The sequence below is a fragment of the Schistosoma mansoni genome, chromosome 4 (genome assembly GCF_000237925.1).
Source record: "Schistosoma mansoni strain Puerto Rico chromosome 4, complete genome".
NCBI lineage: Eukaryota > Metazoa > Platyhelminthes > Trematoda > Strigeidida > Schistosomatidae > Schistosoma > Schistosoma mansoni.
The window spans coordinates 1,800,278-1,828,126 of record NC_031498.1 but is presented as its reverse complement, the minus strand read 5'-3'; the positions used below and the strand labels follow the sequence as shown (position 1 = coordinate 1,828,126).

General features: G+C 33.2%; 1 protein-coding gene across 1 annotated transcript; it reads left to right on the top strand.

The window, feature by feature from the left end:
• Positions 1–26,370, top strand: Smp_172590 (family S10 unassigned peptidase (S10 family); the record flags this gene model as incomplete). The annotated part of the gene is made up of 10 exons (XM_018796516.1): positions 1–357; positions 3,078–3,125; positions 5,588–5,674; positions 7,920–8,075; positions 9,231–9,322; positions 9,914–10,007; positions 14,377–14,585; positions 19,844–20,063; positions 24,133–24,219; positions 26,170–26,370. 10 exons carry the CDS (start codon positions 1–3, stop codon positions 26,368–26,370), a joined length of 1,551 nt encoding a protein of 516 aa, XP_018651650.1.
• Between the last annotated feature and the right edge of the window lie 1,479 nt (positions 26,371–27,849).

Here is a 27,849-nt window from a genome sequence, read left to right as displayed (position 1 = left end):
ATGGAATCATTGTTTAAAATGGCTTTTGGTAGTTTTCATTTCGAACTTTGGTTTTTAGTGATGCATTACCGCGTTCTTTTGTTTTCTCATATTTTTCTTGTAATTATACTCCTAAACGATACTTCAGCATCACTTAAACACAGAGATAGAGTTCAATCGCTGCCAGGAATATGGCCGGTGCCAACATTCAACCAGTTTTCAGGCTATCTGAATGGATCCACTGACAATATTCAGTTACATTATTGGTTGGTAGAAGCAGTTTTCAAACCTGAGGAAGCCCCATTAGTCTTATGGCTTAATGGTGGGCCAGGATGTTCGTCAATGGAGGGGCTTTTCACTGAAAACGGACCATATAACGTAAATGAGCATTTCGCTACTGTTTCTATATTTCAAAATAATCATGTTTGCAATTCGTATTCACAATCTTGCATCGTGTTTCAGGGTTTTTAATACCTCTGTTCCAACTAGCATTTTGCAAACGGTCCGGTAGATAGCAAGATATTGACTTTGTGTTTGTAAATATGACCGACAAAATTTTATGAGTCCCATTTATATTAAATTCTATAACCTTGCTGTGGAAAGCGTTGTATCTGTGTAACAGAATTTCAAGAAACCAAAACTTCAGAACTGAATGGGCTGCTGGTTTAGATACTTGTGCCATTCTTAAGTAAATAATAATATAAAATTTCTTAGTTGTTAATTGATCAGGAACATAAATTAAGAATAAGGGATTCTTCAAAGTGCTTTACTGTTACGGAGGTATTGGGTATCTAGAAAACTTATACGTCAAGATACAATGTCCCTTCTTTCCAGTTTTAAATTCGAATTTTATGGAAATAGGTAATACTTTACCTACCTTTCGAACGTCCTTAGTTTTCCAACTCTCAGACTAACGATTAGACTGTCCTAGTTTTCTGTTCTTAGTGGTATCATTCATATAAATATTGCTTTCATTAGGGTACTATGTTAAAGGTTGTATTCCGAATAATCACGATTCATTGAGTATTCACACTGATCAAAGTTCAGGGAGAAGTTCAATTATTATTCTCTGTAATAGTTAGAGGATTCATATAGTGTGAGTCCCAGACTCTCAGAGTAAGGAACCAAATTAAACACACGCTGATAATGTTAGGAAAGTTAAGTATTCTTAAACGGTCTTATTTATATATTCATGAGTCATGCAAAGCGGTCTATAACAGTGTTCACACGGGCTGGAATAGAATATTTGATATACTTCAACTGCTTAACACAATAATGCCACATTTCGTTCTTTTGGTTCGATCCTATGGTCAGTGCTTTGGTTCTGACCAGATAAATAGTCTATTTACAGCTGAAAAGTTTTAGATGTTATACATGACCCAAAAAACCGAAGTCCAAGATATTTACTCTCGTAGATAACAACGGTACAGTTTTAAAAATGAAAATCCTTAAACTAGTAGGGGTTAACATTTTTATGAAAATATGTTCAAATGAGCCATAAATAGAGGTACATTTACGGACTTTAGGATTTAAGGTGGAACTGATTTTTTCTAAAATAACATTTCAGCGATCTTGATGGCTTTTTTGTAGCAGCAAAAAAAACAAATCGTATTATTTGGAGAATATGTTATTGTCTTATCATCATTTGCTACACAGATTAGTGTTCCTAGATACTTTGTTTCGTAAAATATCACCACAATATGCTATTACAACAGATTTAGAACCTTATGACTTCAATATATTTCCTTACTCACAATCTATAGTCCATCTACATAATCCCTCAAACTACATGTTTATCAGAAGTACAGTGTTTCATTGTATGTGGCATATTGGTTTCGCAGTCGAATCTTCAACATTTCCATTGAGACATTTGAAAGGTCCAAGTGAGAAAGGATTGCTTTTAAAGTAGTTTTCAGCACAGCTCAGTACTAATATGTAGTTTTATACATTGGTACGAAATTTATTACCAGTTAAATGATAGTGAGTAAACTAACTCCATAACAATAAGACGTCAGCACTTACCATAAAGTCCGTGAAAATGTGTAATTTGAAATCATGTATTGAATTTCATTCAATTTTTTCTATGCTCACAAGTTTAACCTCATACGCACTGCGGGAGCCACAGAAATTCGCTTAAACAAACGTGACTCTTGCATTTGGAAAACTTTATGAGTCCTGTTTCTTCATCGAACCGTCGGAATGATCTCAGACTTATTGATGGATGTTTCATTTTCGTTGCTTTGAATCAACTTCTACGATTAATATGTCTCTGCTTCTAGACTTAAGTTTACACTGTTTTTTTTATTCTAATGTAATTAATTTTGTTAACTACCTACGTGTTTGAGCACTATATTCTATGCATTCAACATTAGCAACCAACTAGTGTATGTTCTGGTTTATGATAATATTTATTTCGTTGCTGATTTTTTATATACCTTTAAACAGAAGAGCTTGGATCACAATATAAATTTGACAAACTCACCAAACTTAAACTAAGTATCAGAGTGTAAACGTTGTGAACATCCAGATAAAAATGGGACCTTGATATGTAAATATTATCATTTAGTCCAAACCCAACGGTTTTACACTTAACATACTTAGCTGCAACTAGCTTTTTCCCTTCAATTTAACCAATTATGTATGGTCGCTAAGCCTCCTACAGTAAGTGACTTACTTCTGAAGTTCAAAAAATTAATTTTGTTTTTAAGCTGCGGTTTATTAGTAGTATGTCCGCCATTTTTGTGAGCAGGTTGTTAATTATCACTAAAAAAGTATCCTTAAAAGTATATAACGCTTACTGACTTAGATATAATGAAATAGCTGCTGTTTTTATAAAAGTTTGTATACAGTAAATAGAGTAGAGAGCACTTAGATATATAACATTGACGTCTTTTAAAAATAGGGATGGTTTTATGGAAGCAAAGCTCATCAATAATATATGGTAAATAGTTTCACTGAAGGGATAACATCATAATTTTGATATACTTCCTAAAAATTACATTGAAACTTGGCTCTAAGTTTGCACTGAATGATGTTAATCAGTACCATTTGCTAAAAAAGTATCATCCTACCTCTAAGTCTTGTTTTCTTCTAAATAGATGATACAAGGGACAAGCCTGGTACACAATCCCTATTCATGGAATAAAGTGAGTCACTTTTTTCTAATTTCATGTAAAAAAAGTAATTAATTTATCTTGTCGGGAAATTTCGTTAGTTTGGGAGAATTGCACTATACTTGGTGATTTGACCGAAACATAGTATTTTTTCAACTTTCCTACTACCACATGATTAAGACCAAAACCTACTGGCGATAAAAAGACGGATTTTGTTTTCATCTTTCATTAAAAGTAGAGTACAAAAAATTGGGATCTGCAAGTCCAATAATTGGCCTTCCAGTCCATCTTAATTTACTTCTCGATAGATTTCTTAGCAGTAAGTGTACAATTCCACCGTCTTACCGCTGAAAATTATTTGTGTTTGTTTACGCCTAACAATATTGAGGTCATCATATCAGTACTCCGCAAACATCAAACAAACACTAAAGGTCTCATGCAGTGTTCATCTCACCATTAAGAAGACATTTTTTGGCTGTTATAAAGATCAAAGTACTTAATACAAATTGGTCCACATATATTGACGACTATAACCTCAAGAGGTTTAGTTTGTACCAGGTTGTATCAAGTTGAAAATCCATTGTTTTCATATAGTACACTGATATCTCATGAAACTGAGTTATTTTCAAGATATAATATCTTAAAAAGCATTCAATGTTGAATAATAGTTAATTCTGGACAGGTTTTACAAGACTGAATTTGTTGTTCCCCGAACTACCAGAATGGGTGTCTCAAAATGAAATAAAATATATTGACATATGCTCAAAAAGTAACCATTTACAGTTAATTTTAATTTTTGTACTGAAACTTAGTGATAAACGTTAAGCAATGCTATTAAACACCGGCTTTTTTTCATTAAAACTAAAATTTAAGAACTGCAAAATTTATACTCACTGTATTAACGTCAGTTTCACATATACAGATCTGACTCTGCCCATGATATTGGCTGTTGTTCTGATGTACAACACCTTTGAACTTTAGAGAAAAATATTTGCCGAATAATACTTAATTATTAGTCGATCATATATGGTGCCGATGTGGTCTATATAAAAAATATATAAGTACCATCAATTAATTCATGCAGGGGTTCGGTAATCTATGGCAAACTCAATATTTCATTTGGAATCCGAACATGGTGATAATTCCCATAGAGAGCTGGTCAATTTTTTAGTAAAATGTAGTGTTTAGTTCTTTTAGGGGATTTCGACTTACTTTTCAGATGTAGTTTTGTTTTTTACTGTGAATATTCAGTCTAAGATAATAATACTACATAACAATTTTTTCAGCACCAACAGTTTAGTTACGTAACTTAGTTGCATGATATTTTACCTTTGATACTGATTGTAAGATTTTCGTCATCGCTACCTAAAATAATGGGATAATTGTTTAGTTAATTGGCTCGATAAAAACAGTTTGCTGTGGTCTCAATCAAGTCCACATTTAGAATGAAAGAATATTATTACAAAATTCTAATACAATTATTAGGTAAGTGTTCAGGGTGTTATTTATATTCCTACGGTAATCACTGGATAGATAAGGGAATGTATAAATGATCTCATGGTTTTCAAAGCGAAAGCTGTTGAAATTGTCTGCAATATGCTGTATATTTTATTAACTCAGCTGTATCGTCGCTTAGTTCAATACTCGTTTTGTTGAATATTCTGAGGTTACATTATACAACAATGATATGTTTATCATGTGTTTTTATGCATGTATTTCACCATTATTTGTACTTCCCTTCTTCCAGCTTTTTGCCCAAAAATTTAAAGCTAGTAAGGAATAGCAAATTAGATAACCCCCTTGATTTTTCCTTTCTTTTAGTGTTCAGAATAATAAGGTGATAAGTAAGCTTTTACCTATCAAGATAAATATGAAAATTTGTTGACTGATCTAATTTGTGAATCAGAACTATCATTTCTATTGGTTGTTTGAATCTTCCCACTAATATTTAGGACCGCATCAGTCAGGTACATTAAGCTCATGAGTCCTAAATATGATGAAACGTACATTATTGGTTTCCCTGCTAGCCACCACCGATCTGTCTTTATAACCTTGAATTTTCTGTAAAACTTCTTGTCAAGTTTTCGAAAAATTCGACTGTACTGACGATATTATGTTATCGTAATGCAGGAAGTTTTATAGAAAAAAGCAAAAAAGATCGTCTAAAAAGTATTTTCCCTGGTATTTAATTAAAGTTTAATCGAAGCAACCCTTGAACAAAGACGGGAAGTGAAAATATTAGTTAAATTAAGATAATTTTCGCAAACAACATTTAAATAATGATTGTTCTTGAAATATCAGGTTTATGTGCCACTTACATGAAAGAGGTTATTTTCATATCAACTCTATTTAAGATGTAACCAAAACTTTCTACTTTATGTAGAATTCAAAATTACTTGAAATGGGAAACTTTTCATTTAATAGTATCATTTTGATCAACTAAAGGTTCGTAAAAAAAATGAATGCTCTTCTTTAATATCTTTTTATTTGTTTAGTTAGCTAATGTTTTATACCTAGAAGCCCCAGCTGGCGTAGGATTCTCATATGCTGTAGATAATAATATAACTACAGATGATGATTTTGTGAGTTTTGCAAACATATATTCATCATTATGTACTAATTATTATTATTCATGAAAATAACAGTGTTCACATTTTTAGATAGTAACAAGTTGTGCTTAACATTAAGTAAAATATTCAAATTATTGTTTGTTGTAAAGAACAATGTGTATAACACTTACTAATCTGATGTCGTTCAGAAGGACGACGAAAGCTCCACGACCAAACCATCCAGCTCAAAGAACAAACCTACATCAAAATAACACTTACTAAAGTGTGAATAGAACATGAAATAAAATAAACTAGGGTGTGTTACTGATTTATAAAATGTGTAAAAGAGAGAAACTTTCAAATACTTCAAAAATAAATAATCGTCGGTAGTTAATCACAATGTGTACCACTACTACATAAACCAGAATTGTAAACGTTAGTCTAAATAATGAAAAGTTAACACTGGTCATACGTACGTCTATTATTTTATTATTGTGGGAGATCTAGTGACAAATAAAAATAATTGGCAGTAGATGGTTGTGGAGATTTTCGAATTTCATTGAAACCGTGAACCAGTCAAATCACTGAAAGCCTGGAAGTAATTGATGTTGATTACTACTCAGTGATCAATCATTTTCAAATATAAATAGTGTTTGATTACATTTTTAATCAACTACATAAACACTTACGTGATTTCATTAAAATCATGAACTGATCTACGTTGGACCGCCATTGGGAACCTGGAAGCACTAAACACCCACTTCATCCTAGTATGGAACCCAGAGCGATTTCGTGAATTGATAGAATTTACGTAATAACACCGTTGAATATAAGCTCGGTAGTCTAAAAGTTAGGCATTTATACGCGAGACCGAAAGTCTTGGGTCCAATTCTTGCTCACAGGATCTTGGATGGGCACTGCTGAAGAATCCCATACAATGACGAAATAGCCGTCCAGTACTTCTAGATTTTCAGTGGTGGTCTACCTTAGATTGGTCCTTAATTTCAATGGGGTGAAAATAAGACTTATTTCGCTGACAGAATTTGATATTCATATAATTTTCCTAACTGAATAGCATCATCTGCTATTCACAGAATAACCAGCAGAATTCTGTTAAGAAACAATAATGAATGTGATTTGGAGAACAATAAAGCTTTTGATTGTATTAGGACCAAACCTGAAATATAACTGTTTGTTGGATAATGAGACAAAAATCAAGGTTTGTATATATTTATATATGAGTCAAGAATCGTACCGTTGAAGTTTTGTTGGAGTCAGTGTGTGCCCACACTTTGATCATGCTCTCTGTTGTTACTGTAAATTACTAGATGAGCACATAGGTCTTAAGTTGTTAGAAGTTTGTGACAGACAACGTTGCGCTAAGTTTTAATCTGCCAAAATAAAATGGCTCGTGAAAACTCACATTTGTACTGGTCCTCCCCGTTAATTCAATTTTAAGACATTGGACCAATCTATCTAAATTCTTTCTAAATAATTCGTTTTCGGCAGTCAAATAATACCGTTGGTCTTTATTTGATACATGTAATTCAAGTCGAACACAAAATCTTCTGGCTCGTGACATTGCACGACTATGTCCAACTGTCTTCAGAGGATAGCTTACTCAGATCCGACGTGCTTGAACCCTATCGATAATGACAAAACCTTTTAATTAGTCATTTACAGAACAAGTGTTAAACAAACTTAGTAGTTATCTATGTTGATTGATTTTTATAAAGTTTACTGAACTAAAACAGTTTCAGTAGTAAGATATAAAGATATAGCTTACAACAACCATAGAGCAATTATTCACTAATACGAATTCAATTTCTGAAGTTTACTACCGAGATTATTCAAAGTGATATAATAAGCATTCAGAGAGGTTACGAAAGTCTCGTACACTAAGTTCGAGACATTTTTTTAAAGACATTAGTCTAATATTTTAACTTATTTTCTCTTAATCATCATTTAAATTTATCTAACAATTTTCATTACTGTTTATAGGATTACTTATTTCATATTCAATTCATTTGTTTGCTCACTGCTGAGGAGTCCCATAATAGGACGAAAAGGCCGTCCAGTGCTCCCAGGTTTTCCATGGTGGTCTAGCTTCAATTGGCTCATGATTTCGACTTTGAAAAATACTGAAATCTCCACAAAACCCCTTCTGATCATTTGTTTACTTATTTATTTCATAGGTTTAAACAAATACTAAATTTTATCATTATTATTAAATATTAATAATCATCAATATATTGACTTATATTCCAATTTATTGTAGACAGCATTAAACAACTACCATGCTTTGTTGAATTTCCTGAAACGATTTCCAGAGTATTATCAACGAGATTTTTATATAACTGGAGAGAGTTATGCTGGTGTATATGTACCTTTATTAGCTTTACATGTTATTAAATCAACACAACTTAATTTAAGAGTAAGTTATCAACATTTTATTGAATAAACAATTATTTTCACAGTTAAATTCATGAATCGATATAAGCTAGACCACCATTGAAAACCTGGAAGCATTGAACGGCCACTTCGTCCTGGTATGGAACTCAGTAGTGGGACTCGAACCAAGGACCTTCGGTCTCGCACGCAAACACTAAACCTCTAAACAATTGATTCGTCAATGGTGTTATTATTTAATTTCAAACAATCCATGATCCTGCACAACCCATTATCCATTGTCCGAGGTGGATAACTGTCTCACGCTCAACACAGACTGAACTCCACTGGTCACGATTTCTCACTAGAACTTTAGGAAGTTCATCTTGAAGCTAGTCACCAGTGAGCACATTACTATTATTATCATGAGGATTTGTGGAGATTGTAGTATTTTCACCGTCGTTTAAGTAGTACGATAAATTCTTTAAAAATTTTCTAATCTTTTCTTTTATTTAATGACAATTGTAAAATATTTCATCCTAAGATTATTTATTTGAATACCACCTCTACAACACTCATTTCTTATTAATTTTATTTTCATTTCAACAAAATTCTATTAATTATTAAATCTAATTTTCAATAAGTTAATTATTAAAGAATTTTTATATATAAGTAGTATATTAACTTTTTTTGACTGAATTTCTATTTTGATTTATTAAAATCATAATTATCAATTAAAATGTTTTAAGTACTTTTTTCTCCATATAAACAAATGCTTGAATTGACTTATTATATAATTAATTATCGGTTAAGTGCTCTAGCGCGAGACTAGTAGGTCTTCGGTTCGAATCGTGGATCGTGGATGCGCACTGCTGAAGAGTCCCACAATAGGACGAAACGGTCGTCCAGTGTTTCTAGGTTTTCCATGGTGGTCTAGCTTCAGTTGACTCATGATCTCAACTATATAAACTTAATAATAGTTAAACATTTCTAGTCATTATAAAATATCTGATACAAATAAATGTAGACTTCAAGATGAATTCAACTACACAACTTGATCTGGTTGTTTTGAATTCACTTTTTTAAGTCATGTTTTTATGATTACAAATTAAGTTGATTATTGTAGCTGTAATTTATTTGATCTGATTTGTTTGTTGTAAGAAGTTGTTCTGTTTTTTTTGTTTTTTTATGATTTTTGTAGGGCATTGCTATTGGTAACCCTTTAACGAGTTATAAATTTAATGATAACTCCTTATTATACTTCATCAAATACCATGGATTAGTATCTGAGAGGTATGCCATTTAGAAATAAGTAATTTTAGTTTTATCAGTATGGAGATTTGTGAAAATTTTAGTATTTTCATTGTTGAAAACACGAATTAATCTAGGCTAGACCGTCATTGAAAAACTGAAAACATTAGATGGTCGTTTTGTTCTGGCATGAGACTCGTCAGTAGTGCGCTGTGATCGAACGCAGAACTTTCAGCGTCGCATGAGAATGTTCAACCTCAAGACCACTGAGCCGCCATCCAATGATATTAACATCTAACTTCAATGCCGGCTAAGTGGCCTGGAAGTCAAGCGTCCATGCCCGAGACTGAAAGTCCTTAGTTCGAATTCAGCGTAGGGGATCGTGGATGAGCAATACTGAGGAGTCCCATGACAGGACGAGACGGTCATCTGGTAATTTCAGGTTTCCAGTAGTGATCTAGATTAAATCGATTCATGATTTCAATGAAATTCAACAATCTCCACAATCCCATACTCACGAAATGAATTTATTTCATTCTGTTATGTTCATTATTTTTGCTTTAGTCAAATATGAAAATTCTTTGTTTAAAACCTTAATTATATAATTAAACTATATTTTTCTTATTGAAATAGAATATGGAATGATTTGCTTGGACACTGTTGTTACAATCAATATTATAGTCATTGTATGTTTACTGAAATTTCATCAGATAAATGTCAACATCTAGTAAGTTATATTCTCTATTTATGATAATGCTTATTTAAATTACTTATTCTGTTCAATAAGTAGATACATATCACAATTGATTGATCACTGGGTGGTGATCAATGTCATGAGTGTCAAGTCCTTCTTAGTGCTGATCGAATGCTATCGATCAAGTTGCAATGTGGCCACTAGTCTAGGAGGCTCGACACTGCGTGCACTATGTTGAGATAAGATGGTGGTTGGAGGTGGTCAACAGGAAACCCTGGACCCGGGTTTCGTGCTACTTGGCACTTGTCAGCAAGGTGTACCTGTAATCTTGAGGGAACTGGTGCTCCCTGACGGATTCGATCCCGTTTCACTCAGTAGATACATATATTTACTTAAATAAAATGATATTCTTTTTGTAATCTGTTTTAATGGCGAGGCGGAGTAGTTATACTGTATTCCATTAACAAAGGTCATCCTGAAAAAAAACAAATTCCACTTAATGTGATTTTCTTTATTACCGCTGAAATAGCATGATAATTATTTTTAGACTTTTAACTTTAGGAATGAAAATTTAGTCACACCGATTAATCTAGTTCGTTGATGTATGAAATGTAAACATTCGGTTGAAGGATAACTGATCTGAACTGTGTACAAAGTGCAAAATAGATATCAGATGAGAAATTCAGATTTTTGTAAATCTTGGACTATAGATCCTGAATTATATATCAAAAGATTGAGTAGATTATTCTAGATTCATTCACTTGATCTTTTCTACTTAATGTAAATTATCTCGTTACTTTAATCTTTTTGTTTTCCTTACTGAAATGACAAACTGACCTAAGTTAAACACTCATTGAGAAACAGGGGTCCTGCTTGCTCATTGCTAAGGAGTCCCATATCGGGAAGAGAAACCTGTCCACTACTTTCAGGTTTTAAATGGTTCGTAAACTTAGGCTGGTGCGTGATATTCATAGTAATCAATAATTTATAAAAACTTCTATACTAGAGAACCCCAATTTTAGCCGCACTTTTTCACAACATTACATTTATTCGACAACTAGATAACTTTATTTCTAATTCGTATTGTAATCAAGACATACAAAATGTAAGTGTTTATGTGCAAAAATTGTAACCTCAGATGAAGTTCGAACCAGTTTACTGGACAATACATTAGACTTACTACGATTTCGATCCCCGAGATCATTCAAATACAACTTTTGAATCTAATATCTTCCATATACTTAGGACCAAATTTCTATCAGTACCTCCAAGTTTTCAATGATGGTCTAACATTGATCCGTGTATGGTTTCAATGAAATTCTGTTAAACTATTGGTTCAGATTTTAATGGGTTTTCATAGAAAATGATTACATTTGTTACGTAATCGAATGAAGATGTATCAATGTACATAATGAGCAAAAATTCAGCCTTCTGATTTGAATAAATAACAAAAGCGAATGGTCTGTAAATTGGCGTCGTTTTTCTATCTGTATAACACGGCTTAACCCATTTATGATATTCAAAAACAACCTGATAGTGAAATCATTTTCGTAATGTTTCATATGTGTATGGAGACAATTTAATGTTATCAAAACGTATCAATTATCTCACTTTATAAATTTTACGAACCGAAAACTTCACATTTAACAGTCGTAAAAAAACGAAATCATCTTTAACTATCAATATTATTGATTACCACATGTGAAAAATTTGAAGGTGCGATTCTTTTCATCTTCCCCACTGTTATTACATGTTTCAGAGAATTTAAACTCAAGGAAGTAGTAGTAGTGGTAGTGGTAGTAGTAGTTAAGTTTTGTCTAACGCACAAGAGTTCTGTAAGGATGGCTCGTTAGCAAACTCTAGGAAGCCTCAAGAAGCCTAGAAAGAGCTAAAGACATTCCATTCAATCACCACTAGGGGAAAATTCTATAATGTTGACGTGCAGCTTCTCTATTGGATGAATAAGAAGGACCCCATATGTGCCTGTTGGCTGTCCGAAATGTTGATTTACTTTCAGCCAAAAACTATAAATACATGAGATTTTTGTACTATATTTGACACTGTTTGGAGAATAACATTCCTACTTATTAGTCTTCTTTCTTCTCTCTTGCGACGTTGCGGGTTCGATCGTTCAAGTAGTCTAGTAGTACGCGGCAAAGCAAGAATCTAAAGCTCTAGATATAACAAGTTCATTAACTATCCATGTTACTGTTAAGGCTCTTGCAAGAAAATATCTATAAATACCGATAAGTTGTATTTCTATTACAAGAAAGATAATATTTACGAAATCATATTAGTTTTACACTTTTAATTAGAACACTTCACAATGCCTATGCACAGAAACTTTGTTATAACTAAAATTTTATTCCATTCGTTTTATGAAATAAATAACACACTTATCAATATTTACCTTCCATTATCGTAATTTACTTTTATGTAATTCATTAGTTAAAATATCCCATTGTTAATCAATGATTCAAAGTTTTAAATGTTTGTTTGTTTGGCTCGCCTATTAGAGAACAGTGAATTTATTGATCGCCCAATGATACACAAAAGCCGTTTGAGCAGTCTTGAGTACTTATCAGTCTTGCTTTATGCCTAACCCAGCCAGTTAAGTCCAGAACACCAATAACAGCCTCTGCAATATGAATCATTATTCTTAAGCATACTGGGTTTATATACCAAACAAACTGATCACATCGTACCATAAAATAGAAAATAACATTTGTACAAGATTCGGCCTCATGTGGCTGTGAATAGGGGGAACAGTAATTAATGGACTAGGGATAACTCAAGAATGGTAAATCGTATAATAATAGTCTATGAGTCAAAATAAAGCTTATAATAGAAGGAACCCGAATATGAATAGTTTAGTTACTTAACAATTATACAATAGGAAATATACATATCGTATTGGTCTATAAATAGCCCTCAGAGTTACCATTCATAATTCTCCACGGGATATAACAATGTTGACCTAGGTAAAATCCAGTTCATAGAATAAACTATACAAATGATCAAAGTTCATTATTCTCTCTCAATTAATTGTAAACATTTTCCTTCAATGTTAGATAATAAGCGTAAATATTAAAGAAAAGGCTGAATGTTTACTTTATCTCTTTTTTTTAATCATTGTTCTTTTTTTATTAGTTTTGTAACAGTTTTATTAAAAATAAAAAAGAGGTGTAAGGATATTAATTAGTAGTATAGCAATATAGTGTTGGAGAGATGATATATAGAGACAAAGTTAAGACGAATATTTCCTGTGAAATTTCTGCCTTATAATTTATAACGTAGTTAACTGGCATTCTTAGGAATCATTAGCTTTGAAACTTGTACTGATGACTCTAACTATGCATAATTAGGTGACAATAATATTCACAAATTCTTCAAAGTTGAAATCATGAGTCCATTGAAGCTAGACCACCATGGAAAACCTAGAAGCACTGGATGGCCGTTTCGTCCTATTAAGGGACTCCTCAGCAGTGCGCATCCACGATCCCGCCTAGCGAGCGAGATTCGAACCGAGGACCTACCAGTCCCGAGCCAGAGCCCTTAACCAGTAGACCGCTGAGCCGGCATCCAACGGTGTTAATGTCTAACTTCAACCGATCCACGAATTATGAGCGACCATTCACCAATTGTCTTCAGTGAGTTGTTATCTCACAACAGACGTGGTTGAACTCCACTGGTCACTGCTTCCCACTAGAACTCCAGGACATGTATCTTGAATTCAGTCACTAGTGAGCATATGATTATAATCAGAAGGGGTTTTGTGCTTCCAGGTTTTCCATGGTGATCTAGCTTCAATTGGCTCATGATTTCAACTTTGAAAAATACTGAAATCTCCACAAAACCCCTTCTGATTCACAAATTCATAAGTCTCTGTATTCACTGTAGATTACATGTACATTGGTTAACATATATGTTTGGTAAATTGATATGTTATTAAAATTTTCATAATTACTGTGAAAATATTATTTTAAAGTATAACTCAAGAACTTATTTCAGTGGTTTATGAACATATTGGATTTCAAGATGCAACTCCTGAAGTTCTAGTGGAATGCCGTGACCAGTGGAGTTTAATTGTATCAATTTTCAGACAGTCACCTATCGAAGACAATAGAAGATGATCGCGCAGAGTTAAGGACTATTTGAATTTAGACACTGACACCGCTAAATGCTTCCTCAATGATTTAGAGGTTAGGCGTTCACTCACAATTCTAAAGTTCCTCATTTCGATCTCCATGTTCGGGGTCGTGAATGAGTACTAATGAGAAGTTTTATTTTGAGGATGAATTAGCCGTCCAGGGCTTCTAGATTTTCAATGGTTGTCTCAGACTAGTTCATAATTCGAATAAGATTTCCAAATTATCCCTTTATTTTTTTTATTACACTTTAGATTGATTATATTCTCAACAATTCAACTTATGGACTAAATATATACAATTTGTATGATTCCTGTGGTTATATCAATAATACTACACAACAAAATACCGAATACCTTTATCCTTTTTCTAAAATTAACCCATCTTCCGGATCATTTATTCACAGTGATTTCGGTAATCTTTTTAGAAGTAATAAATATGTTCAAAAAAAGCGCGAAAAATTGTAAGTAATAAAATAAAACTAGTTTATTCAATAGTCTGTTTTATAATAAAATCGAATTCGGCACTTTCATATTTAAAAATTTACACATTATTATATCTTGATTGAGTAAATACATTTATATTTGTTAGTTGATATGTACCAACATATTAATGAACTATGAGTGATTGACTAATAATAAATAGAGTGTAATTTTAGTTAGCAACCAAAAGATTTGAACTGTTTGTTGTGTGGTGTGGGTTACTTATATCCACATAAGTAGTATATGGTATTGGTAGGGCATTGAATGTATTTTGACAGAAGATCGATAAAGAAAGAACAGGAATGAAACGCAATCAGTATGAAAATGCATGAACAATGAAATCAGAGAAGATGGACTTATATTTGCAGAAGGAACAGTGAGGATTGAAACAATTGATTGTTATTTTGCAAATTAACTGTTTACAGTATGGTTATCAGAATTTAGTGAGGTAGTCTGTTTAATTCTCTGCGGTTGTAGCGCCTTTATTGATCGACACCATTTCCACTCATTCATTCATTTGTTATTTGATAAAAAGCAAAAACGTTATTAATATTTCGTATCTTAATATATTAAAAAAGACTTGTATGTAATTTTTAGAAGAATTGGGGTGCGGTAAACTTTAATGTTAGTCCTTCTGTTTATGTAATTGTTTGCAATATAATAATAATCAGACATAAATAAAGAAAAGTTTGCTACATTTATATGTTGCCCTCAAGTGCCCTGGTACGGCTGAGAGTGTATAGAGTCAGCTCTCCCTCTCGAAATGCTCTCACATGGCCATGTGCATACAATCACTGCCACGGAAGTCCTATTCACTGCCTTCTCATGGCATTACTGTTGTTTACGAAATTGAGAGACCGAAAAGCAAATATCCGGCGCTTTAACCGGGTTGGTGGACACGGAGGATCCACCTAGGGGAGTTGGAAAACCCTGATTCCATCTCCTTACGATGCTCCATTGCCTTGTGGATCAGACCTTTAGGTTAAAGGCCCCGGGTGTGACCCCCTAAGGAAACCACCTGTTTCAGTTTGGGTACCTGGGGAGTATCAAAGCCCTCAAACAAATCAAATGAGATTTTTGCGGCGCATATGTATCTGCTGCTTCCTTGCACCAATATTTATGCGTTTAAATAAATCTAAAATAATATATTGGCTTAAGCTGGCAAATCACATTAGCACTACAAGATAAATCTAAATAAATAAATGGGAAAGAAATCGGAATTATAGAGTAGTAGTGATTGTGATAGAGACTGAATATTGAGGATATAGGTCAAAAAGACAAAATAGACTAATGTATACAAAGAAATGCTAAAGCTGAAGACACAGATGAAAATAATGACTAAATAAAGTATGGTACTATGTAAGACAATATCAGTGGAGTGTTAGTCATAAGATGTCTTGGCTTTGCAATGGAGTAGGATCGTTATTTTCCCTAAAAGAAAATAATACAAATTTAATTTAAGAGTGGTGAATTCAATCAATAACTTAACAGTAAGTCACTTCTTTTAATGTCGATAAATAATCGACGTGAATTATTATCATTATTTTTATTTGATCATACCAAAGATGTTTACACAAGTGTGAAAAGTGTAATGTCTGCAAATCCGACCATGAAAATTAATGTGGATTATGATAATTGTGTTTTAAACATTAGAATAGTAAGATTCATTTATATTGGTTGTTGAGATCGATCCATTGATGTTTGGGACTGCAATTGACCAGTCTGTTCTGTCATATGTGCATCCTGTGCGAGTTGGTGTGACTGCTGCCTTAAGTCAAAATTATTATAGGCAGAGATGAATGGGGACTAGCAACGGAATTCAGGACTTGTGTTTCGTTACAGGATGAAAATCAGTTCTGGGATACAGGTACATCTAGGTGACGATAACAAAATAGGACGAAACAGGCGTCCTGAGTCCCATTGCTAGACATCACCCAAGTCTATTTAGACTAGTTAACAGTAACAAAAAATCAAAAATAAAAATATAAAACAGTTAAATGACAACAGCTTTAAGTGCTAAATGAAAAAGATAAATAGAAAATGTATTTCTATGATTTTTGTTTCACATGGCACATGAATGTTATTCAAAGGGATTCAGTTGACCCTCTCTGAATAGGACAGAATGTATCTCTTAGATCTCTTAGCTCATATTTCAATAATATTTCCATAGACTTTTAAGAAAATTATTGTTCTCTAAGCTATTTTTAGATTCACTCAAATCTACCCACCCAAATAAAAATTCATATGATATGGCTAAACAGTGACCGACACGTCAAGTGTCATTCGTGAAATAGGAGTGGATAAAAAACACGTTCTCAGTGAATCAATGAGAATATGAAGAAAAACAATAGAAATAGTTATTTTTCATTAGTTTTTTTAGTTATTTTAACACTATTTATAGCTTACACCTACTTATAACTAATTTCCAATGGTTTGATTACTAATAAAAATAAAGTGGTTGGGGAAAAATGCTGAGTCGTGACACGGTCTCATATTTTTTTTAACAATTTCATGCCATGTGACTGTTTTGTTGTGTTTTATACTACCCAATACTAAGTACGGTTTACTTATTGAGGCCTATGTAAGCGAATGAGCTGATATAATCCAGCTGCATCAGGTGGTTATTCATTGAAATTTTCTCTTACAATTTATACCATTGTAGTGAACAGAACACTAGTTGGGGACAATCGAATGTATTAAGCAAAAATTACAGACTATCTCAGTAAATTCTGACAACCATACAATGAACGGTCAATTTGCAAATTAACAACCAATAGTCTCGATCTTCACTGTTTCTTCTCTAATTCCATTGTTCGTCCATTTTCCTTCCAATTGCGCTTCGTTTCAGTTCTTTCCTCATCGGTCTTCTGCGAAAATACATTCTACGTCTGACCAACACCATATACTACATATATGGATATAAGTAGACCACACCACACCATAAGCGACTAAGTCAGATGATTCCCGATGTTTAGAAGATTGTTTTAACATCTAACACTGGCTAACATTTCTTAACGGTCTTCCTTCTCTTTTTATTATTACGAGTTTGTGGAGATTGTTGAAATTTATAGAGATTATGAGTTGATCTGTGTTAGATAGCCGTTGAAAATGTGGGAGTACTGACCAGATGTTTCGCCTTGTACGGGAATTCTCAGCAGTGTGTATTCACAACCTTACCACTGTGCACCGAATTCAGGACCTTCGGTCTTGCACATAGATTAATAATTTAATCAACATAATTATTAGATTATAGATTTATTTTATTAAGCAACATAAGAACGTTGATAAACAATTTTCAGATGCCCTATAGCCATCATTACACTTAATGTTTTCCCGATATCGTTTCTACTTGTTTGATAAATGACCACACGATATATGTAGTGTACAATTCGACTTTTAAATGTAATGCATGCCCTTTATGAAAATATCAACACTGTGTTACTCATTTTATAAATTAAACAAAACGATAACAAAAGCAATTCGATATACTATGACTAAATCATTTTTAGAAATTTAATTAGAGTTTGACATAGAATCAGAATAAGTTTAAAAAAGAACATAAAGAGTATTGTAGTGAATGAACACTCAAGTGGCGTAAACCAATTTATTTTCTGTTCAAAATTACAGTGTCTTAGTGAAATATAAAAGCCAAACGTTTAATACATTATTTGCACATCTTTCATCAGTTGTCTCTTACAAACTTCACCGTTCCTTCACTCCTGTTGTTATTGCAATTAATCTCTATTTACATTTCTGTTCTCTTCAACTCGATCTTCGCAACTTTTTGCTTCAAGGTATTTCACTTCTGACTGGTGTTACATACTACTTGTGTCAGCAGACATAAGTAGTATACACCACAGTATAATTATTTAAGTGTTGATTTGACAAACTGATAACCTATGAATCGCAGCTGACTAAAACACTTAAGACCAAGTAAACTCTTAAATAAATGAAACATCAAGTTCCATGACAGATATGTCGAAAGTTTTTTTAGTTACTGTCTTTTAGTAAGATTAATTCTTACACGGTGGAGTTTCTAGCCACACGTTCAACACTCCTACTTTATCGAGGATCAGAACCGACAGTAACACTGGAGAGACTCCAGACATTGCTAAGCACCAGGGACCTAAACCAGGCATCAAGATCATGTGAAGTACTCATCAGTAATAATAGAAGTGAGCCCATAATAGAGTTTGTTGGTAATTTCTAGTCGGTAGTCTATGGCCTAAGAAGGACAACGGGTTTGAGTAAGTTTATAAGTACTACCAAAGATCCATAACTATAAGAAATTGGACTGTAGAAAACTCAATTTATTCCCAGAAAAATAATTTCCTCATAATTAACGTTTAAATTTTAAAAGCATTACTTTATGATATCTAGTCAATAATAATAAATATCAAATCGTCAGAACTAAGAAATGACGAAATAATATTGAAATCTATTTAATACATTACTGACAGAAAGAAAGAATCAGGACAGATTTACTCGAACTTTATATATATTAGAGATAGTAATGCAAAGAATTTACTGACGAATTACAATTACATATCAACTGCATAACACTCTACTATTTTATATCAACCCGATATCAACCTGATTCTTCTTCAACAAACTTCCCATTATTTCATTATTAGTGATATAACGGCAAAACAATAATCTATCTATTTACCAAGTTATACCACTTTTATACGACAATACGACCTGTGCCCAAGATTATGTGACCACTAGACTTGATACTCAATCGATAGGCTATACACAGTCTGGAACCACGTTATATCAGATGGACTGAACAATACGGTATTCAATACAATTAACGACATTCTACAACTACTGAAGTTCAGTAGAGAAGTCAATAACAAAACGAAATTCATGTATTAAATAGTTCATTAGCTGAGTATCTGTCTGTTCATGTCCAATGACAAATTATATTTAACTTTCACTTGCCAGACATTAATTAGAATGCTTTGAATCTTGAAATTCAAACTTTTATTTAAAAGCTATGATTGTCTTGTAAAAATCCAGAATAATATCTGACAATAATCACTTGCATGATACATCCGACATTAGTCAGCAGTAATTGACTTATTGTCGGATATTACTTGGAATAATTACAGTGAAAAACCGTATGGTGAGATAATACAGTGTTTTTAACCGATAAAATAACGAAATACTTATACTGCACTCTATTTTTAATTAGAACTTCTGAAATAATAAGCTATTTTTTCTTCATTTTTTCCAGAATGCAGATCCGAGAAAAAATTGGAGTGAAATTAGTCCTACCCTGTGATGATGACTTGATTGTTAGTAAATATTTGAATTATCCGTATGTACGTGAAGCAATTCATATGAAGAAAGGTGTACCGAAAACCTGGGTAGAATGCAGTGATGAAGTTATGGCAGCTTACAAACGGAATTATCAAGATATGATTCCTCAGTACAAAAAGATTCTTAAATCACAGGTAATAAATGAATGGTATTCATTTTATGTATTCCATTACACTGAAATTAGTTAAGGTCTGTGAGATATGTAAAACGTGCTTGTTGGTATTCAATCTTGGTGACTAGAAAACATACTCGTTATGCATTGCCATATGCTGCTGAAATTCCCTCGTAAATAAAACACATTGAAGGAGCTTTCAGATATTCACTTTACCCTTTCTTAGTTTTCGTATTGAATAATAATACGAGATATGTAACTTACTCAAAACTTTAGCCGAATTAAGGCAAATAAAACCAACGAAAAATATTTGTGAAGTAGATGGATTTGTGACCAGCAGGGGAATCTAGGATGCCCGTTTTGTTCAAGTTGGGACTTGCCATTTGGATGTATCTATATCCCAGTGTTAATATTCACGCGAGGACTTGAACCCATTACTTTTCGTTTCAAAAATTAATGCTCTATCCACCGAGCTACTGAATACATATGACCGCTCACTTGTTTGGATGAGTCTCGAATCGGATGAAATGTGCATTCTGGATTCTAATACTAGCCATAAGTCTGTCTGTTCTATAAAAACTACTGAATAATATCTATATTGAGACTATTTGTACATGACCAAAATGTAGTGAAGATTATCAACGACAAGATAATTCAAATTGTTTTCGAATAATGATATAATAGAATATCACTTGATTATGTATAAACAGTCGATTTTAATTCAATGAAAAAAGAATGAGCTAGTTCTCATTGTATGAACATATTAAACCAGTTCTCGCTTTGTAATATTTCTCCTGATATTAGCAACAATAAAACTCTTTAGCTTTTCTTATCCAAAACATTAATATCCACCATATTTCCCTTCAGACAATGTGTAGTGTATGCTACTTGTCGACAGATATAAGTAGTATGCAACACCAATCAGATGTGCTAGACCTGGCAACTGAAGGCTGGGAAGATTGAATTGAGAAAAAGAGAAGGGGAAATTAAAAGGAATTGTGAATTTGAAGAATCATACCGAGTGTAAAGGACAATTGATGAAAGATGTGAAAATGGAGTATTTAGTGTTTAGTTCTCATATTTTACCAAAACATTCTGCAATTCCGTATACTACAACAACTTGGTTATTCCCTCCTAGTCTTCGTTCACCACAAATTCAGTTCCAGCTTAGTCACTAAAGCAATAATATTTGGAACTTATCTTTAATTTTCAGTTGGAATCATTAACTGACTTTAGCTAGTTCATTACTGAAAATCTGGAAGCACTGGGCGGTCTTTTCGTCCTCGGATCGGACAGCTTGAATTATTACTGAGTTTTAAAGGATTGATATAAACTAGTAGCTAAGAATTAAAATGATAGTTATTCTCTACTTTGATTGGTAAAAAGTCTCATATCATTAGAATTTTAATGTTATGAAGTAATAATTATGATGATGTCATTATCTGTTTATTCGGCATACGGCATTACATTTAAAGCCTTGAAATAAACAGTCTGTTAAAAACAGTAACATAAGCAATAATAACAACTAATAAACACTATTTAAGTGACGGACAGACCTTAATTAGATAACTTATACACAACAAGGAAGGAATGGGCAACTGTTTTTTTCTGGTATACGACTCCGCAGAAGTTTAAAATCTATGATCCACATATTTATCTAATGCAGAACATTCGGGTCTAGTGGGTAACTCATGACCTTTAGACAACTTAGTCGGGATCCATTGAATTAAATGTGTAGCTTGAATCAATTCACCATATTGCGTAACAGTTTTGTAATTTGATCGACGAATAACTATACTACACCTGACATGACTGAACTACATTATTCACGGCTTCTTATTGGAATTTCAGTAGTTACACCCCAAAATTTATTACTAATGAACAGATAATTATTACTTCAAGGGTTTGGTGATGGAAATTATGAACTTTAACAGTTCCCACAAATACCTTACAACGATAATAAATATAAGTGAATGAAATAACTAACTATAAGGATTGGAAATGTTTTTATCAACTTTATATACACATACGTATGTTTATGCATCAGATTTAGGTGGTTGGGGGTAGTCAGTAGGAAATCCTGGCTGATCCCCGTTTCGATCTAGTTAGCACTTGTTACCGAGATTTACCTGCAGTGTAGTGAGAACCGATGCTTACTATGGTATTCAAATTCACATCAACCAGTTTCACAGCCTGATAAGTTACCGTTGATTTATTCGGGTTGGTAGTGACTTCCTATGGAACAGAGATATTTACAAATAATTAATCACTACGTAGTAACTAATGTCAAGTTTTTCTAGTCTTGTTTATTCTTGACCAAGTTCTGTCGATTGGATTACAATAAGTTCACCACTTAATGATCATCATAACACTATATGCATCTCTATAACTCTTGAGATTCAAATACTTTGTACTTTGAATACATTCAAAAGAATGTTTATAAACATTAATAATATTGAACTTTGATTTCATTCCTTCATTATCTTATAATAATTAGTTTCATTACAACTTATGGTACAATTATACCATTGACTAGTTTTATAATCAACTTTTTTATATCTTCACGTTAAAGGTTAACAGTTAGAAATATTCTATTTACCTGTAAGAGAAAATGATGAACATATTAAACTAAGTATCTTAAAGTTACTTCTATGAGTTAGTGATTATCATGTAACTGCGTATATGAAGCGTCATTATTTATTTCTTATTGACAACGTATTCACAAAGCTAACTACGAAGAGACACACAGTTTCATATTATAAGGCTAATTTTAGTGGTCATGATGCACACAATATTCAGTATTGCAGTTTAAGAGGTCATCTGCGATCAGTTCATCAGTTAAATGTATTGCCCCGTATATGGATATCATTTACTCACCTTAGATATCATCTATGCGTTCTTTTATACCATATTCACAGGCATTCCCTATTTCACGTATTTTTGTAATCCTCAACGTAGGTTTACTAATAAGTGATGCTGAGTAAAGGATGTAGATTTAAGACATTTTGTGATATTGCTTCACATATTTCCCTTTAAATTCAGTCCATAATGGTGCATTTAAGTTATTATAATAATCTCGCAATATTTCTTGCTGCCAGTTCTGAAAACTGAAAAATGAGGTTGTTTACTAGTTTTCGGGTTATTTGTTTAGGACTAGCATGCAAACGTATTTAACTATTGTTGAACAGGTATACTAAGTGGTGTTTCTCCTTAAGGTATTGGTGGCATCGCATCATTTTTTCGGAGTCAGCCAGGTACTCGGAGCAAGTGTGACTTAATAAGCAACTGATTTTTCATTATAAAGTTGTGGAGATCGTTAAATCTCATCGAGATCATGAACCGATATAAGTTAGAGAATCATTGAAAAACCTGAGACAGCCGAATAGCGTTTCACCCTAGTGTGGGACTTCCCAGCACTGCTCGTCTACGATTCCACCAACAGGGATCAAATCTAGGACCCTCGGTCTCGTGAGCAGGCGTTTGACCTTTAGACCACTGTGCACCATTATGTCCTGACTTAGTGATCTAGAGGTTACGACCTCATCACGCGACCAAAGGTCATATGTTCGATTTCCGATGACAGGATCATGGATAAGCACTGCAGGGAAGTCCCATACTACGGTGAAGCGTCCATCCTATGTTTAAAGATTTTCTATGTTTGTCTAAATTAGATCAATTCATGATGATGATGCTTGAGAAATCCGGATTCACTAATTGTTAAGTCGAAATGTGTTCTTATAGTTAGCCTCAAACAATGATATAATGGCTATCCGGTGCTCTGCGATTTCAATGACTGAACCATAATGCCTGTTGATAATGACAACTAAATTCAAATTACATAACTCTTTATCATCTAATCAAGTAAGTTTATTTTTTCAGGTGTAACCGTTAGGAAGGTCAAACCGTTCATTTGATTTCTACTGTAACAGTGGACTTTCTGGAATCGAATAACTACTTTTATATACGGATTGATTAAAGTCAACAATTTGTTTGATTCACTTGTTATTCTCTTATGAGGGCAATTAATCTACTATTATGAAAACTTTAGCAAGTATTTAACCAACTGGTCTTTTATATACATATTTCTATAGATCCCAATACTTATTTACAATGGCGATGTCGATATGGCCTGTAACTTTATAGGAGATGATTGGTTTGTTAGTAATTTGAATTTTAAAGTAAGCTTTTTTAGAGAACATTTTTATAATTAAAAGAAGGAATATAGATGTTTTATTTAATAAATATTATTACAAATAAGAGTTTGAATATTTGTTCATTGCTAGGTTTCTACTTATGTCCTAACTTGGACATCACAGGGCAAAACTAATCGAGTAGATTTACACTCATAAGATTATCTCTTGTAAAAGGAAACTAGGTGATGTTAAAAGTAATGAAATGAAAGGACGTATCCACTTATAAGTTAGGTGATTTGAAATAATCAACAAGTAAACCCTGACGCTTGTCAGTAAGTTTTATCTGTAATTTTATAGGAAATGATAACTCTTGTAAAATCCTGTCCCTCGTCAACCAAATTCACAGTCTAATAGTTTATGACTGAGTTATTCGAACTTCTAGTGACCCTATTTATAGGACTGAGATATTACGTTGCATTGATGTCTCTTGAATGTGAACATGTTGACGTTTGATTAGAAGATTAAAAAAAAGAAGAACTAATAAAAACGTTAATTGCTGCCACTTGATTCACTTAAAGGTTGGAATACTGAAGAAAAACTTGAGATTTATATTGAAATACTAAAATAATAGACATTATATGCAAAAAATATTATATTTGAATCATCTCAGCAACTGGAACTTTTTAAAGTTTATTTATCTGTGATAATTTTATTTTTTGAATAGTTGAATTCATGAGTCGATGTAAGCTAGATCACCATTGAAAACCTGGAAGCATTTGACGGACATTTCGTCCCAGTATGAGACCTCTCGTCAGTGTTCATCAATGATCCCGCATGAGGGACTCTAATCCAGGACCTTGGGTCTCGCGCGCAAACACTTAATCTCTAGGCCACTGAGCCGACATCCAACGGTATTATTGCTCAACTTCAATTGATCCATGATTTTGCACGACCATTCATCCATTGTCTGAGGTAGATACCTGTCTCTACCTGACACAGATTGGACTCCATTGATCACGGGTTTTCAATATAACTTCAGGCCCTGAGTTCGAGTTCCTCTTTCAGTGTCGTGGACCCATACTGCTCACGAGTCCCATACTAAGGCAAAACGGCAGTCCAGTGTTTCCAAGTTTTTAATGGTGGTCTAGCTTACATTGACTCAAGAATTCAACTATTAAAATTACTACAATTTCCATAAACCCCCATTCTGATCATAATTTTGTTTTTGATTATTTTCTTCGAGAAGTACCGATCAGTTTAATTGATGGAACTTTGAAATAACTTAAGATTTCAATCGTTCATATTGTTCAAACATAATGTTTACAGATGATGTTTTCTTTGTATGTATTCGGAATATATATATAAGGATAGAGAAAGAACAACCGTCAACTAATTTCAAAGTGAGAATCCTCAATACGAACGTCAAGACAGTCCTACTGTACGGAGCTGAAACGTGGAGAACTACTACGACCATCATCAGGAAGGTACAAGTATTTATAAACAGTTGTCTACGCAAAATACTCAACATCCATTGGCCGGATGCTATCAGCAACAGCGTTTTATTGGAGAGGACAAACCAGCTTCCAGCTGAAGAGGAAATTATGAAAAGACGTTGGAAGTGGATCGGACATACATTAAGGAAATCCCCAATGTGCATTACAAGGCAATCCTTAACTTGGAATCCGGAAGGGAAGCGGAAAAGAGGAAGGTCAAAGAACACATTACGCCGGGAAATAGAAGCAGATATGAAAAGGATGAATAACAACTGGAAAGAACTGGAAAGGAAGGCTCAGGACAGAGTTGGATGGAGAATGCTGGTGAGCGGCCTATGCTCCTCGATGAGGGGTAACCGGCGTAAGTAAGTAAGTAAATAAAGAAAGAAAGATGGGTAGATAGATAGGTAAATAAATAACATAAAAATAATCTCAGTTTTCTATCTGCAAAATAACATTAAACGTAACAATATTTGTATGTCCCCGTTTTTTTTCTACTCAGCGTCATGATTCTTATCAACGTTGGATCTATAAATCAGAAAATGGTAAACTGGAAATCGGAGGATTTTGGAAATCATTCATTCATAAAAATGTGAAATTGACTTTTGCAACAGTTAGAGGTGCAGGTCATATGGTGCCTAGGGATAAACCAGCTGCTATGTTTCATTTAATTCAATCATTTTTACAAAAACAAAGTCTGTAGACAACATTGATTTTAATAATATACAGTTTTCACCTTTCAGAGATTGTGTCAAATCATTAATCATTTTTATAACTTTCCCAAATTAATAAAACCATGATTCCTTCTATTTGCTATTAATTATCAATGCTGATAAAATTGCTGCGATAAATAAGTGGATAACTGTTATATTTATTTGTATTGGTTATTTAAATATTCACACGGGTGTTTGGGACTGCAACTGATCATCAGGTGCATCCAACTTATGAGCCTCAACTAGGATAAAACGCGCTTAAAGGACTCCACTGATAGCCACCATCCATCTATGAATCTAAAATTCCAAGGAATGTTCACATGCATCATCTGTGCAGCTGGTCAGACATTCTGCTTCTACTATCTATTTCAAGATTGTCTTAATTTGAGGCTTGTGTTACTGCTGATTGTTGTCCATTGTTTTCCTTAATAAATGTAATTGCATTTTATGCATCTGTTTAGTCATCAATTCATCTCTTTGTCCTCCTCTTAACCAGTTTTCCTCGCTCACGCTACTCTACATCCTCCCCTAGTACACTAATTACCTTCTGGCCAGACACGAACTGCTACATTTGATAGAGACCAGTGTTCACTCTCAGGTTATATGATCAAGGTATGTGCACTACCACATTCTAACTAGTAAGCTTTGACATATATAGCATTTAGGTGAGATTTGTACAATCAAGCTATTTCATGTCAGTCAGAAAATAATTTAGACATTGTAATAGTCGTATGAATACAGAAGGATAAGGATTGTGTATTTTATTTGAGCAAAATATTTATTACACTTTCTGTTCTATAGACTGGTAGTCATTAATATAATGAATTCACTAGCGTTCTGTGTGTGAAAATTATCTGAATATGTTGGACGGAATCGTGAACGCTACTTACAGATTTATTTGCAAAATTCATATTCACGTATAACAAGTAAGAGATACAACACTGTATAGTGCTCAGAATGCCTAAACTAACGACAAAATATGATGTATTGCCACCATACGTTAAAGTTACGATGTTAAAGTATGAAGTGCTCAGATTTTTTTTCTCTAGTTCAAATCCAATACTGAACAATTAATCCTGAAATAAAATTTAACCTATATGCATTATGTTTTATCAAAGAACTAATCAGTTGATGCTTCTTGGATTTTTGGTAAATTTCATTCATCTATATGACTATAGAACAGTTTTACATTATAGCTGATGTCAGTTCGTGATTAATACCCTAGACAAAATAATATAAGAATTCTTTAAAACCGGTCTCGATCCTTACAAGGGATCAAGGAGACAAATATGCTAAACCCACAGAAAGTATCTACACTTCGTTAACTTTTCACTTTACAAGTAGAGCAACCTGTAAGAGACTTTAGTACATTCATTATTTATTAAAAGTCCATTTACATTTTATAATTTTCTTTCTGTAAACTATCCATTTTACAAAAAAAATTTTCTGATTGGCTAAGAACCGGCTAG